We start from the raw sequence: 13,648 nt of genomic DNA, 5'->3' as shown, positions 1-13,648 counted from the left end.
AGCACACAGCCATGCCTAGTTCCAATCTGGCCGCCACCACATCGTGCTGTAAAGTCTCTACTTCAAAGCTCTCTGAATGAGCTGGGGCCCGTCTAGGCCCCCCGTGATGCTCACAGGCCACCTAGCTCTCTCAGCGGCACCCTGGGTCCCCGAGTTCTGCTGCCTGCGCTCTGGTCCGAGAGAGCAAGGAAGCAATGTTAGGTTAGTCTGTGCCAGTTCAACCACTGAAGGTGTCTCCATCCCTTCCGCTGGCAATCCAGCCCACAAGTCCCAATGCATACACAAGCTCAGGCATAAAACATTCACACATGTGGCCACAGTTCTCACACATTTATACATTTATATAGGTATAACAAATCACACTGACAAACAAGATAGGCAGAAAAAAGGCAGACAAAAGGAAGAACAAGGGCCCTACAGATGGTCCAGGCAGACGAGAGTCCAGAGAGGGAGCCTCAATTATGCCAAAGACCGTACGGATGGGACAGGGACAACTCAACAGAGTCTCCCGATCCCCAGACGGACCCCTCACGGGCGTCCAAACAGACGGACCCCTCATGGGCGTCCTAACGGACGGACCCCTCTCAGGCATCCTATGATGAGGGGACCTGTGGGGACCCCCGCGTCCTGATGAGGGGTTGGGACGTCTCCCAACTCCTCCAGGGTCACCTTACAGGCACGTCCGCCAAGGTGAGAGCCTGTCAGATTCAACTGCCGGCTTCGGATAAGAAAATGAAAGTAAAAGGAAAGTAAAGACAAGAAAATGGAGCGCTCTTACCGATCGGTGCAGATGGACCTCCGGAGCTCTTAGGGGTACCGGTGGGGGGTCTCTGGGGATCCCGGATGAGCCCCCAAATGTTGTGCCCAGATTGAGACCCCCAGAGAGACCACCAAAGACGAGCATGCCGGAATGCAAAAGCAAGGTTTAATTCTGGATATTCAATACAAGCCTAGGCAGGGACTTCGTCCAATACATCCAATGCAGTGGAGGCTGGAGGAAGCGCCCGCCTGTCCGCAAGCTCAGTTTTTAAAGGGAAAAATCACAAGGTTACATCATTTAGGGGTGCTAGTACGGGTACAATTCTGATTGGCTCACTTCTAGGGGCTTTCTAGAAATCATGGCTTAATCTCACTTCTAAAGGGGTGGTTGCCCACCACCATTTCTCATTGGCTGCCCTCAGGTGGGGGCATTTTTATGGTCAGTTACCCTGGAAACCAGGGAGAGGACATTCCATAGTCTGGCAGGCATTACCTCGTGACTATCTTGTGACTCTGTATTTTTACACTTCCTGGTTTCTGGAATCTGAACTGACTGGTTTTAGTAACTCATGGCCTGTACCTAAAAGGAGATATCTCAGGCCTTAGTTTTAGGGTGAAAGCATTTTGGTCTTATTTCTAAGATGGCTCATTTTGGTCTCACAAACATAAGGATAGCTCACTGGATAATCTGGAACAAAAATGTCCAGTTTCACAATTCACTAGAGAGATTAAAGTAAAAATGGAAACTCCTTTAAAATAAGCAGATAAAAGCCAGCAGTGGTGGCGCATGCCTTTAATCCCAGCACTCGGGAGGCAGAGCCAGGCGGATCTCTGTGAGATCAAGGCCAGTGTGGTCTACAGAGCGAGATCCAGGAAAGGCACCAAAACTACACAGAGAAATCCTGTCTCGAAGGAAAAAAAAAAAAAGCAGATAAAAGCGAACAGCTTATGTGCTAATCGAATCAGGAAAGAGGGAGGGGATGAAGAGGGGTTTGGTTAATTTTTTTTTTTACCCAAATGGTTGTGAATGGTTGCTCTGATCCTATCTCCCTCCCCCTCCTCTGCTCCCCTCCCCCTTCTCCACCCCCTCCTCTGTCCCCACCTCTTGCATTCCCTTCCCTTCTCTTCCCCTCCCCTTTTTCCTTTCTTTTTTTCCTTTCCCTTCTCCTTACCTCTCCCTCTCTCTTTGGCAGGGTCTCATGTAGCCCAGACTAACCTCAAAGTCACTATGTAGCCAAGGATGACCATGAACTCCTGATCCTCCTGCCTCCACCTCCTCATTGCCCGGATTACTGGCATGTGCCACCACATCTGACTTCATCCTGAGGCTTTAATGATGGCTTCAGCTGGTCAAAGGCCTGCCCTCAACAGTAAGGCATTATTCCCTCCAGTGGGAGGCAGCACAAAGCATAAACACAGTGGCCCTTCATGTGTCCACTGTGGCTGACTGAACACATAAGATTCAGGGAGAATGTATATATATATGGAGATGGGGAAGAGAGAGAGAGAGTCACATTCAGTTTAGACCAAAACTTGAAGTAATTAATGGATTGAATTAAATGTCAATTGTAACTGATAAAGGAGAATGTTGGGGTTTCTAAATTAATCATTTAATATTTCCCAAACCTTGAAGACACGTTTTCAGGTAGAAATGGTCCACTTAGTAGAGGGTTGAGGAGACAGCTCAGTGGATAAAATGCCTGTTTTGCAAGTGTGAGGATCAGAATTCGGATCCCCAGGCTGCCTGTAATCCAGCACTGCTGATGTGGACATAGTGGAATCCACAGCACAAGGTGCCTAGTGAAATGTAGTGGAATCCGAGAGCTCCCAGTTCCACTAGTGAGCCTGCCTCGGTAAATAGAGTGGAGAAGGTGTTATGTGGTATTTTGTTTGTGTTCTGACAAATAAAGCTTGCCTGGAGATCAGAGGGCAGAGCTAGCCACTAGTTAACCATAGAGGCCAGGCAGTGATGGTACACACCTTTAATCCCTGCACTTGTGGGGAGGAAGCAGGAAGATCAGGAGTTCAAGTTACCCCAGGCTACCCCAGATTGAACCAGTGTAAAAGAGGAACAGAGGCGGCAGTAATGGCGAATGCCTTTAATCCCAGCACTTAGGAGGTGGACACAGGATCTCAGCCCCCATTCAGTCTGAGGATTTGTAAAGACAGGATGCTTTATTCAGCCTGAGATTTTGTAGAGGTAAGAAGTGTCTGGTGGCTGCTGCTCTGCTTCTCTGATTTCTCAGCTTTCAACCTCAATATCTGACTCCGGGTTTTTATTGTTAAGACTAATTAGGATCATTCTTCAAAAAGGATCAAGGAAGACACTTAAGATCAACCTCTGGCCTCCCCACACAGGCACACTCACACCCCGCCCATAAACACATGCACCTTAGTGTTAGTTTTTTGGCTGCGTTGTGTTCTTACCCTGCAAGGAAATGCCACGAAACACGACAGAATCCGCTAACAAGAGTTTTATTAAAGGTAAAGGAACAGAGAGTGAACAGGCCTGCGGGAAACACGTGTGTGGAGAAGAAGGAGGAAGAAGAAGAAGAAGGAACCGGGAACATGGCGCCGGATTTTAAAGGCTGGGCGTGGACAGATCAGCGTCACTACTACACGCAAGCGCGTAGATCACATGGCCACGTTGCGCGCCTACGTAGCCAATGGAACATCACGGATCTTGGTCACGCGAGATGCCCTGACCCGGAAATGGCTATCCTGACCTGGAACTGGCTAGGCAGAAGTGTCTGTTGGGCATATGCGAACACGCCCGACCGTGGGGGCGTGTTGTAAACCTTTCACTTAGGCCACACACATGTCCATGCATAAAGAAAGAATGAGAGGTCCGGAAGGAAGGAATGGTGGGAAGGAGGTTCTGCTCCGTTCCAGCACCGATGGACAGAAATTAACCCTTACTAATCCACACTATTGTAAAACCCAGAATTGTAAGGACAAAAGAAGAACCTGTAGGTCTCCTGAGATAGAAAACCAGGTCAGCAACAAAATATCAAACATCAAAATAGCTGCGGATTTCTTGATAGTAGTACCAGAAGCTATGCGAATCCTGAAATGCTTTTTCACACAGCCTTTCTTGGGAAACTACTGCGATACATGCTTTAACAAAATTAGGGTGGTTCCAAGAATGAGCACAATATTGGAGACAGATAACTGACAAATAGCTCCAACACAAGAGGGAATTTCTTTTTATTTTATTGTTAATTTAAAAAAAAAATTGAGTGTTTTGCCTGCATTTATGCCTGTGCATCATGTGCTTCCAGACCAGAAGAGGGCGCTAATCCCCTGAGACTGGAGTTAGAGGTGGTTTTTGAGCCATCATGTGGGTGCTGGGAATCAAACCCAGGACCTTTGTTAAGGGTATGGAGGCAGAACATTCCAGAGTAATCGCTTTTATCCTTTGCTACACTGAAAATGAATTTGGTAATTATCCGAAAAAGGAATTTTACTCAATATTATGCTTATCACATAAAACACCAGAAAGAGCTGATGAATTCCACAACGAAGATAAATGCATAGAGCCAGGCATGGTGGTGCACGCTTTGATCCCAGCACTCGGAAGGCAGAGGCAGGCAGATCTCTGAGTTTGAGAGCACCCTGGTCTACAAAACAAGTTCAAAGACAGTCAGTGCTACACAGAGAAACCCTGTCTTGGAAAAAAAAAAAAAAAAAAGGTAACTACATAATGGTGTGTTCTGTCATCGAATACTATGCAACTATAAAGAGCATTGTTAGTTTAAAAAAACCAACATGGGTTTCTGGTTGACTGACTTATGTTTGATTTCATTTACTTATTTTGAAGCAGGGTCTTGTGTATCCCAGGCTGGCTTCAAACTCACTGTGTACCTGAGAATGACCTTGATTTTCTGATCTGTGTGTCTCCATGTCCAAGTGCACCATCATGCCCAGTTTGAGGCACTCGGATCTGCTGCTGACTGAGCCATATTCCTCATCTGAGCTGAGTTTTCTATTTGGGGCTGTGATTTCAGGATTCTGATTGGTAAATTGGCTACTTTTCATCCATCTGCTTTCCACCTCCCAAAATTTTTATGTAGACCTCTAGCCCCTCCCTTACCCCTGTCATGAGGCATTCAATTCACCATATCAATTGACAGCTAAAGCTTAGGGTTAAATGCTTATATGGAAACTGAAGATAAGACCTTGGGTCAAAGAAACCCTGAGACTGAAGCTGACCTCCCACACAAAGCTCAGGCAGCAGAGGAATGAGGAGGCAACACTGGAGGAAACTGTTCACTGACAGCAGAAAGGCTTTGCCTTGACTCTGAGCATGAAGGAGTCCCTTACAGATTTCTTCCTGGGACTAGAGAGATGTGTTGTGGGATATTTGTACACTGTGTGAAATACATTGCTGTGATTAGTTTAATAAAGAGCTGAACAGCCAATAGCTAGAAAGAAGTTAGGCGGGACTTCCAGGGACAGAGAGGACTCTGGGAAGAAGGACGAAGTCACCAGCCAAACAGAGAGGAAACAGGAAGTGTAAGATGAAAGAGAGGTAACACCACATGACAGAATGTAGATTAATATAAGTGAGTTAAGCTGTAAGAGCTAGTTAGGAACAGGCCTAAGCTATAGGCCGAGCTTTCATAATTAATAAGAAGTCTCTGTTTCATTATTTGGGGCTGACAGCAGAAAAGAAAGTCCTCCTATAGAGATATCTCCATGATTGAGAGTAAGTCCAGCTCTTTTAGAGAATCCATATTCATTTCCAAGAACCCCTATCAGGTGACTCATAGCCCAGGGGTTCCAAGGGCACACACACACACACACACACACACACACACACACACACACACACACACACACACATCATACATTCCCCAGAGACCTGCATATATGCACATAAATAAAATAATTTAGAAAAATATTAAAATAAATTGAGGAGAGCAATGCTGTTCGATTGAATGAATACTGTGAGGGAAACACAAACAAGAAACTGACATCAGAATTGGTCTAGAGTGTATGGTTCTCTGAGGGTGCCAAGGTAGATCTTCAGCCCATAATTTGTCCAGAATGTCTGTCCTTGAAGAGTAAAGAAAACTAATTTGAAGGTACATGCTATGAAAACAGGTTTCCAAACATTGCCAAACTAAATACACTTCTTAGAAAGGAAACATGGAATCATTGAAAGTAAAGACTCAAAATACAGCTCAGTTTTGGGTCAAGCACACCTGAAGAGAGAATGTACTATCTAGAAGATCCTTCCAAGACTCAGTGGGTAAAGCTGCCAAGCAAGCCCAGTGTAAAAGGTTTCCATACCCTGATAATTAAGTCTCTTCAATGATATAGTAATCCAAATCAAATGGAATTAATAAAACCAGGTTTAATCTGAGCAAAGCAATTCCTGGGTGACTCTCGGGAAAAGGAAGCGGGATAGAAATCACATGTGAGGTCTATGGACAGGACCTTAAATACCCTGTAGGCCCGGTCTTGAGGAACTGGGGGGGGGGGAGCCACTGCTTGGAGGTCTTTCTTTGAGGGGTGTCTGAAGAGGGTAGCTCCAGGGGAGGAGCCGCCACTTGGAATGGGAGGAGTAGGGCCAAGTTCCCAGCCAAACATCTCGCTGGAGTTTGGAATGGGTTCCGAGCTGGAGATTCCCAACATCCCAATCTTTTTGGGTATATATGAATGCTGGCTCAAATCTGACTACTTCCTCCTGGCAAAGGACAACATGGGAATGGGGGAGTCAGGAGTCAGTGGGCTCACACTCAGCAGGAGATTTGGGTGAAGAAACATTTGGGTAACTGCCATCTTGGAGACTTCAGGGATCTGTTTCTTGAGGAAGCAGAGAAGGCAAGTTTCCAGGAGAAAAAGTAGATTATTAACATCAGCCCTATGAACAGGGCTAGCCACGGGAAGAGTGAAGACTGCCAGAAAGAATGGACCAGAGATGTGCCCTGGTCATACAAAAGAAACAAGGGTGAGTGAGCCAGACTCAAGAACAGATACGCCCTTGAGTCTGGAGAGGTGGTACCAGTACTGACGTCCCAGGAGCTTGGGGGTGAGGGTGGCACACCAAAGCGGGATGATGTGTCCCAGGAGTACCTGTGCCATCACGTCTGTTGTTTTTCTGGAGGTGGCAAGTGCCTTCATCATCCTATAAAAGGGTCAATAAGAGCTAAGAGATAATGGAGCTTTTTTATGAGTGGTCATGTGGGTGAGGTCAACCTGCCAGTATTTGCCCAGTTGGTGTCCTCAAAGCTGGTGCAGGGGCTGATGTATCTGGAAGGCCCCCTGCAGGTTGGCCTTGGCACGAGTCTGGCAGGAGGGGTGGACCTCTCTAGGGACTGATCCAGTTGTTAAGGAAGGCAATGTTTGTAGCTTACAAAACCAGCAGGCAGAAAATACAACCACAACTGCTGCTTTGCCGTCCGATGTTATGGGAGCAGTAGCAAGGACTACTGTATCCGCTGCTCTTTCCCTGCCTGTGCATAAAGAAAAGCAGCACAAACCAACACAGGGTGATCTAGACATAGCTGATAGCAGCCTCGGAAAACACTCTCCCCTGGGCGCTGAAGCTCTGCCTAACCCTGACATCACCATCGTGAGTGGAGCCATGTTACAGATTGAAAGTGTCTGTTCCCTTGCAGAGATGATGTAGTGTCTTACAGTTCCCAGACAGCAGAGATATTCAACATTGTACAAAATGAGCCCCAGAAACCTTCACCTAATCAGCAGGTAATCAATAGTCAACAAGAAGAACAAGAACACCACTGAAAATAAAGACTTTGGTTTTCAGAAAGCTAAGTGTGTGCAGTGTACAGATGTTCCTCATGAAGTCACCGAGCAGCCAGAGCCGCTGCGGCCTGTGGAGCCAGCATCTAGTGGGTATGTTGGAGCACACAGAGAAAGTCTAGAGGAAAGCAGAAAGGAGAACATTGGTGGAAAAGAAACAACTAAGAATGTGTGTTCACCAGCTGCTGTTCAGCAGGATCTTCACCCTCAGGAAACTAATATGGTCGGCAAGAAGTCAGGCCACAGTCTTCCTGCAATAAATGAGTTAATGATGAAGAATGTGACCAGCAGTCAGAACTTCTAAAAGAGTTCCCTATGGCATTGAAACTATGACCAGACATGAAGTTTCTGTGGGCCAACAAAAGACACACGAAATCTCAGAAAATCAGACTGGTAGGAAGACTGGTAATGTGTCTGGGGATAGCACAGACCAAATAAAAATTATAGTATTAAACTCAGACCAAATCAAAGAATTAATTCCTGAAGAGGATCAGCCCTGTGACTTAGACAAATTGGCAGAATCTGAGAATAGAAAAGTCGTTACAGAAGTAAAGAGCCCATGTGATTCACAGGTCCTCAGAGAAGAAAGTCATGCCCCTGGAATGTTGGACCTGGAGAAAGACAAAATCCATCGCTGTGCCCTGGGTTGGCCCTCAGTGGTACATGAAGGTGTGCCTGTGGCATGGCAGTTCACAGAAGAGAAAGACCAGTGTTCCTTGGAGATTGACAGCTGCAAACAAGGAGAGCAGTCCTGCAAGGGTGGAATCACCATTTCTGAAATTAATCCTATCTCTAATAAGCCCCAAAGTCCTCTGATCCAAGTAGCTGAGAGCCTATTTTCCTGAAATACATGGTGAAAAGGTAAAAACATCCAAAAGATAGCATTTTTTCAATTAACTGTTACAAGAGAGAGAAATCTAAAGCAAAACAGGATAGCTCAGTGAAAATGGAGCAAAAAATAATAAAAAAAAATGTTTTATCTAAATGTGACAGACCAAATCCCTCAAAAAAGCAATAAAACAGCACCCCCTGAAATATCTCATGTGATAACTTCCAACTCTGATTAAAACACGCCAGCATTTTCTAAGCAAGCTTCTCAGGAAAGCCTTCAGAAAAAACACATATTCCCAAGACTCAGGTCCAGGAAAAGCACATGCAAGACTTTTGCCAAACAAAGACCCATGCAGGAGGAATAGCTTTTTGGTACAGTCAGTGTCACCAGGAAAGAAAAAATTAATACTCAAAGCCTGTAGCTCCAGACTTAAATATTTTGGAAAAAAGAAAAAAAAAGATGTGGAAATAAAAAGGAAATATGACAAACAAGATCAGAACAAAAATGCTGGAGACAAACTCAAATCGTGCAGTACTCTGGCAGCGCCAAATGGAAGAGCCCGGGTTAAAGATGAGCCGGTGCCAAGTTCCGAGTCCTCGGACTCAAAGGGCAGCTCCCCTAAGAGAGACAGAGTTAAAACCATGCAGGAATATTCGCAACGGCAGAAAGACAAGCATAGTGACCTCACCCTGATGCTTCAAATCCACATAAAGGTGAAAGAAGGGGGGCTGGATAGGTGGATGGCTCAGAGGTCAAGACTGCCTGCCGCTCTTGCAGGGGACCAGAGCTTAATTCTCAGAACCCACATTGGGTAGCTCACAACCATCTGTATATATATTTCAGTTTTACATTTGTTTATTTATTTATATGTGTGTGCCACCACGCACATATAAATGTCAAAGGGAAGCTTGTGGATGTTGGTTCTCTCCTTCCACCATGTGAGACTTGAATTGAACTCAGGTCGTCAGGCTTGGAGGCCAGTGTTTTTACCCTCTGACCCCACAGCCTCATTATGACATATTCACACATATACATCACTGTACTCTGCTCATATAGCTCCCCTGTTTGGGGATATTTGCTCACACTGTGAACTCCAAGTGAGCACTTGCATTAATTAAATAAAATTCACTTTGGATCAGGAGGCTGAGCTAGCAACTAGTTTACAGGAAGTAATCATAGAGCATCAGAGGGCATCTGGGAGAAATAGAGAGATGCACCAGAAGGAGGAAGGAGGAAGGAGGGATTTGGAGTGGAATGGCTTTCTTTGTTTTGGCGGAGTGGAAGGACGCTCTGTTTGGGAGACGCCAGCAAGGAGAGAAGGTTACCTAGGTGCTACTCAACCTCTCTGAACTGGCAGGTTTTCACCCCAGCCTTTGAATCTCGAGTTTTAGTTATAAATAGAACAAGAGAGATTTAGTTAAAGCTACCTTTAGTGGCAGCGACAGAGCCTGTGCCTGCAGGAACAGAATTCCCGCCAGGCTGTGGCCTGAGTGGCCAGGCTGTGGCCTGAGTGGCAGGGCCTCTGCTAGAGAAGCAGGCCAGTAACCGCGAAGTCACAATTGCTGGCTGAAATAGCAGCAGATTAAGACGCAGTCACTGTGCGGAGGTTAAGACCACACTTTGCAGCTACTGTTTCTCCTCTGTTCCCCAAACACTCTCCCTTTACCCCATCTACTTTCACATAGTGCACCTGTGTGCATGGTCACGTGGATGTGAGTGCACTTTCCTTTTTAAAATTTTTTATAGGGTTTCTGTTGTTGTTGTTTTTAACTCTTTACTCTTTGGCTCTTTTGGGGGGCCTGCCACCCAGCTCCCAAATAAACCACATGGAGACTTACTCTTTCTTATGAATGCCCGGCCTTAGCTTGGCTTGTTTCTAGCCAGCTTTTCTAACTTAACTTACCCTGTCTATCTTTTGCCTCTGGGTTTTTGCCTTTCTCTGTTTCTATACACCTTTCTTTACTTCTTTCTCCATGGCTGGCTGTGTAGCTGGGTGGCTGGCCCCTGATGTCCTCCTCTCCTTCTTTTCTTGCTCTTTGATCACCTTTTTCTCCTTCTATATATTCTCTCTCCCTGCCAGCCCTGCCTATCCTTTCTCCTGCCTCACCACTGGCCGTTCAGCTCTTTGTTAAACCAATCAGGTGTTTTAGACAGGCACAGTAACACAGCTTCACAGAGTTCAACAAACGCAACATAAAAGAACGCAACACATCTTTGCATCACTGAACAAATGTTCCACAGCATAAACAAATATTATCCTAAAATAATATTCTACAACAGGTTTCACTATGTAGCCCTGGCTATCCTGGAACTGTATATATAGATTGTTCTTGAACACACAGGAATCCCCCTGCCTCTGCCCAGAGTACTGGGATTAAAAGTGTGTGCCATCAAGCCTGGCAATATGTTTTCACCTTTTTAAGAGTTTGAATAATATTATAACAGCTGGCAAAAACAGAAACAAAACAAAACTATAAACATGTCCTAACCTTGGTCTGGCTCAGAACTGTTCTGTATGTAAATTTAGCCTTTCCCTGGAATAAATTAGCGTGCCTGATAAGTGTGCAAATGATTCTGGAGCTTGTGTGACACCCTGGCTCCATTCTTTTTTCAAGCTTTATTTAGTTTTATGTGTACACCTGTTTTGTCTGCTTAGTATGTACATGTGCCATATGTGTGCCTGGTGCCTCAGGAGGCAAGAAGAAGGCATCAGATGCCCTGGGACTGGAGCGATGGATGGATGGTTGTGAACCACCACATTGGTGCTGGAAATCAAACCTGGGTCCTCTGCAAGAGCAACAAACACCCTTAACCACTGAGCCATCTCACCAGTCCCTCATATTTTCTTTTATTAAAACCTTATAACTTCGTGATGTGTGTGCCATGTATGAGGGTCAGAGGACAGACAGTTATTGCTCTCCTTTCACACAGTCTCTGATGGGGACACTCCAGTTGTCACATTCGTATGGCAAGCTCCTTTACCCACACAGGTGCCTCACAAGCCCAGTAGTAATATTTTTGTTTTGGATTTAGTTAGAAAATCAAACCCAGGACCTATTACATGGTAGGCAAGAACCATTCCCTGCCCAAGAGCAGATGTTTTTTATATGTGTGAAAAGTTTTTTCTCTATTTTAAAAAAGTAGTATTTGGGGGCTGTGGACTTAGGTGCCTGTGGAGGGTCCTAAAAATCGGAATAACTTGGGGCTAGCCTTCTCCCTCTTCACTGAGGGTTATGAATTCAAGGCAGACTTCCGAAGAGCGAATGCTGTCTTAGATACTCCTCTGTTGCTGTGATAAGATATCATGCCCAAGGAAACTTACAGAAGCAGCTCACGGTTTCAGAGGGTGAGAATTCCCTCTACTTACACCTAACCCTCATGTCAGGGCTCTGGAGGTGGTGAATTTGCGGGGTAGGGGTGGGGGTGTGGGGGTGTGGGGGGAGATAGGGTCACTGGACCTCTTTGTTCCTCTTCCCAATGTGGCTATATCGAAAATTCTCCGGTCTCCGCTTTTTCCCTATTGCGTATCTCTTTAACTGTCCTATTGAGGACAAATGCCCAAGCCCACCTCCGTTAGGGCTGCCAGGCTCCAAGACCTAACCATAACAACTCCAATAACAAAAAGACCAGCCTCTTCCTACAGGGCAACTGGAGTGTGGTCATCTGTGAGAGCCTGAACTTCTCCACGAAGATCATTTAAGAGGTATTCAAATGCATGTCACAAATTCCAGTCAGTATACACAAGCCTCTGAGCAATCTGCTTTTACAGAAAAACGACGGCTAAATCCTCTGGTTCAGTCAGTATAATCTTAAAGCAAGGCAGCTGAAAAACACTCAGTACCTCTTCTGCTGCCTTGTGGACTGCCACTGGACCCTAAACTTTTTTTTCCCCTCAACCTTTAAAAACCTTCAAAAACAATGGCAGTCCCAGCTCGGCTCCCTGGCTCTCCCTCCGCGCAGCCGCAGGACGCAGGAGGGTGGACGCGGAAGTAAGCGCGCGCTTCCAGGACTGTTCTACTCCCGGAACCCCGAGAGTGGGTCCTTAAGTGCGCTCGTTAGACTACTTTTCTTTTGCATCAAGACTTAAAAATAAATAAATAAGTCTCCATCAGTGGTCGTAAACTAAATTGCTTGCTAAGTTTAAAAAATACTTCTTAAAACTTTTCCTAAACACCTCGGTCCTAAATACACCTCGCTGACCAGTGCAAGGATGACAAGGCATTGGAACCTCAGGGATAGAACGCGCGGGTCATTCATTCTTTTGACAATTGAGGGCTTGTCAGACACCAGACTTTTGACAGACAGCTGAGTGTCTATCACGCCAGGAACTGTTCTTGGTGCTGGGGAGATCAAAAAAAATGACAAGAATATAATGGAATTAAGAGACTAAAACGACACTTCGCACGTTATTTCGCTCTTCAGTCATCAAAGTCCCTCTCACGGATTCTAAGCTGTCGTTTTCCAGGCTTCCGCCGGGGGATGGACTACAACTCCCATGATGCTTGGCGCGGCACCTTTTTAGAGGTTTCACTGCGCTCCCTGGCTGCGGAGGGAAGGACTACAGTACCCAGAATGCTCTGCTCCCCCGCCTGGGTGTTTTTGCCCCTCTCTTGGCGTTGAACGCGGTAGTGGCCATCGGAGTGCCAGGCCTGGGGTTCTCGGTGTCCTTCCCCGGGTCACGGGCGAGGCGGCGACTTGACTTCTGGGCGCTGAGCCCGAGCGCGCGCGCAAGTGGCCGCCCTCCTCGCTGCAGGTTCGCGTCCCGCTTTGCTCCGTGCGCGGCGCGGCTCGCGGCCGCCTGGACGGCCCGGGACTGACGGCCCCGGGACAGAGGCGACCGTCGCGGCTGCGGGAGCAGAAGCGAAGCTGAGGCCCGGGAAAGAGGCGACAGAGGCGAGAGCGCCCGGGGAGGGGAGAAGGAGAGAAGATGGCGTCGGAGCTGGAGTCCGAGGTGCAGGCCATCGACCGCAGTTTGCTGGAATGTTCTGCCGAGGAGATCGCAGGGGTGAGTGCGGAGCCCGGGAGGGTTATGTCCGGCCCTCGCAGGCCGCGCCCCGGGGGAGGAACAGAGTCCTGGAAATCCCGGAGCGCGCCACTGACTTCGGGTAACAGCCCTGTCCAGGGGGGAAAGGACCCAGGAGGCCATCGAGCCTGCTCCGCGCCCTCTGTGCCCAGAGGTCCCCAGGCCCCCTGTACCTGGAGCTCTCCTTGCCCCTCTTTACCTTCCTCGTCCATGAAGTCTACCACGCTTAGGCCTTTGCCCTTTATGCCGGCTGTTGGGAGAGG

The 13,648-nt window shown here is 47.0% G+C and overlaps 1 protein-coding gene and 1 pseudogene across 2 annotated transcripts in view; both read left to right on the top strand.

Annotated features, from left to right (window-relative positions):
* The first annotated feature begins 7,012 nt into the window (after positions 1-7,012).
* Positions 7,013-10,358, top strand: LOC128113948 (retroelement silencing factor 1-like; annotated as a pseudogene).
* A 2,587-nt stretch (positions 10,359-12,945) lies between these two features.
* The window catches only part of Ubr2 (ubiquitin protein ligase E3 component n-recognin 2), an 84,802-nt gene continuing 84,099 nt past the window's right edge, over positions 12,946-13,648 (top strand). For both annotated transcript variants that reach the window (XM_052745516.1, XM_052745517.1), the window contains exon 1: positions 12,946-13,367. In XM_052745516.1, coding sequence (XP_052601476.1) covers positions 13,290-13,367 — 78 coding nt within the window. In that variant the 5' untranslated portion in view covers positions 12,946-13,289. The remainder of the gene's footprint in view (positions 13,368-13,648) is intronic.

Source organism: Peromyscus californicus, unplaced genomic scaffold, assembly GCF_007827085.1.
Source record: "Peromyscus californicus insignis strain IS unplaced genomic scaffold, ASM782708v3 Scaffold_19__1_contigs__length_69161282, whole genome shotgun sequence".
NCBI classification, from domain to species: domain Eukaryota; kingdom Metazoa; phylum Chordata; class Mammalia; order Rodentia; family Cricetidae; genus Peromyscus; species Peromyscus californicus.
The sequence above is the reverse complement of the archived record's forward strand: the minus strand, read 5'-3'. Positions and strand labels throughout refer to the sequence as shown.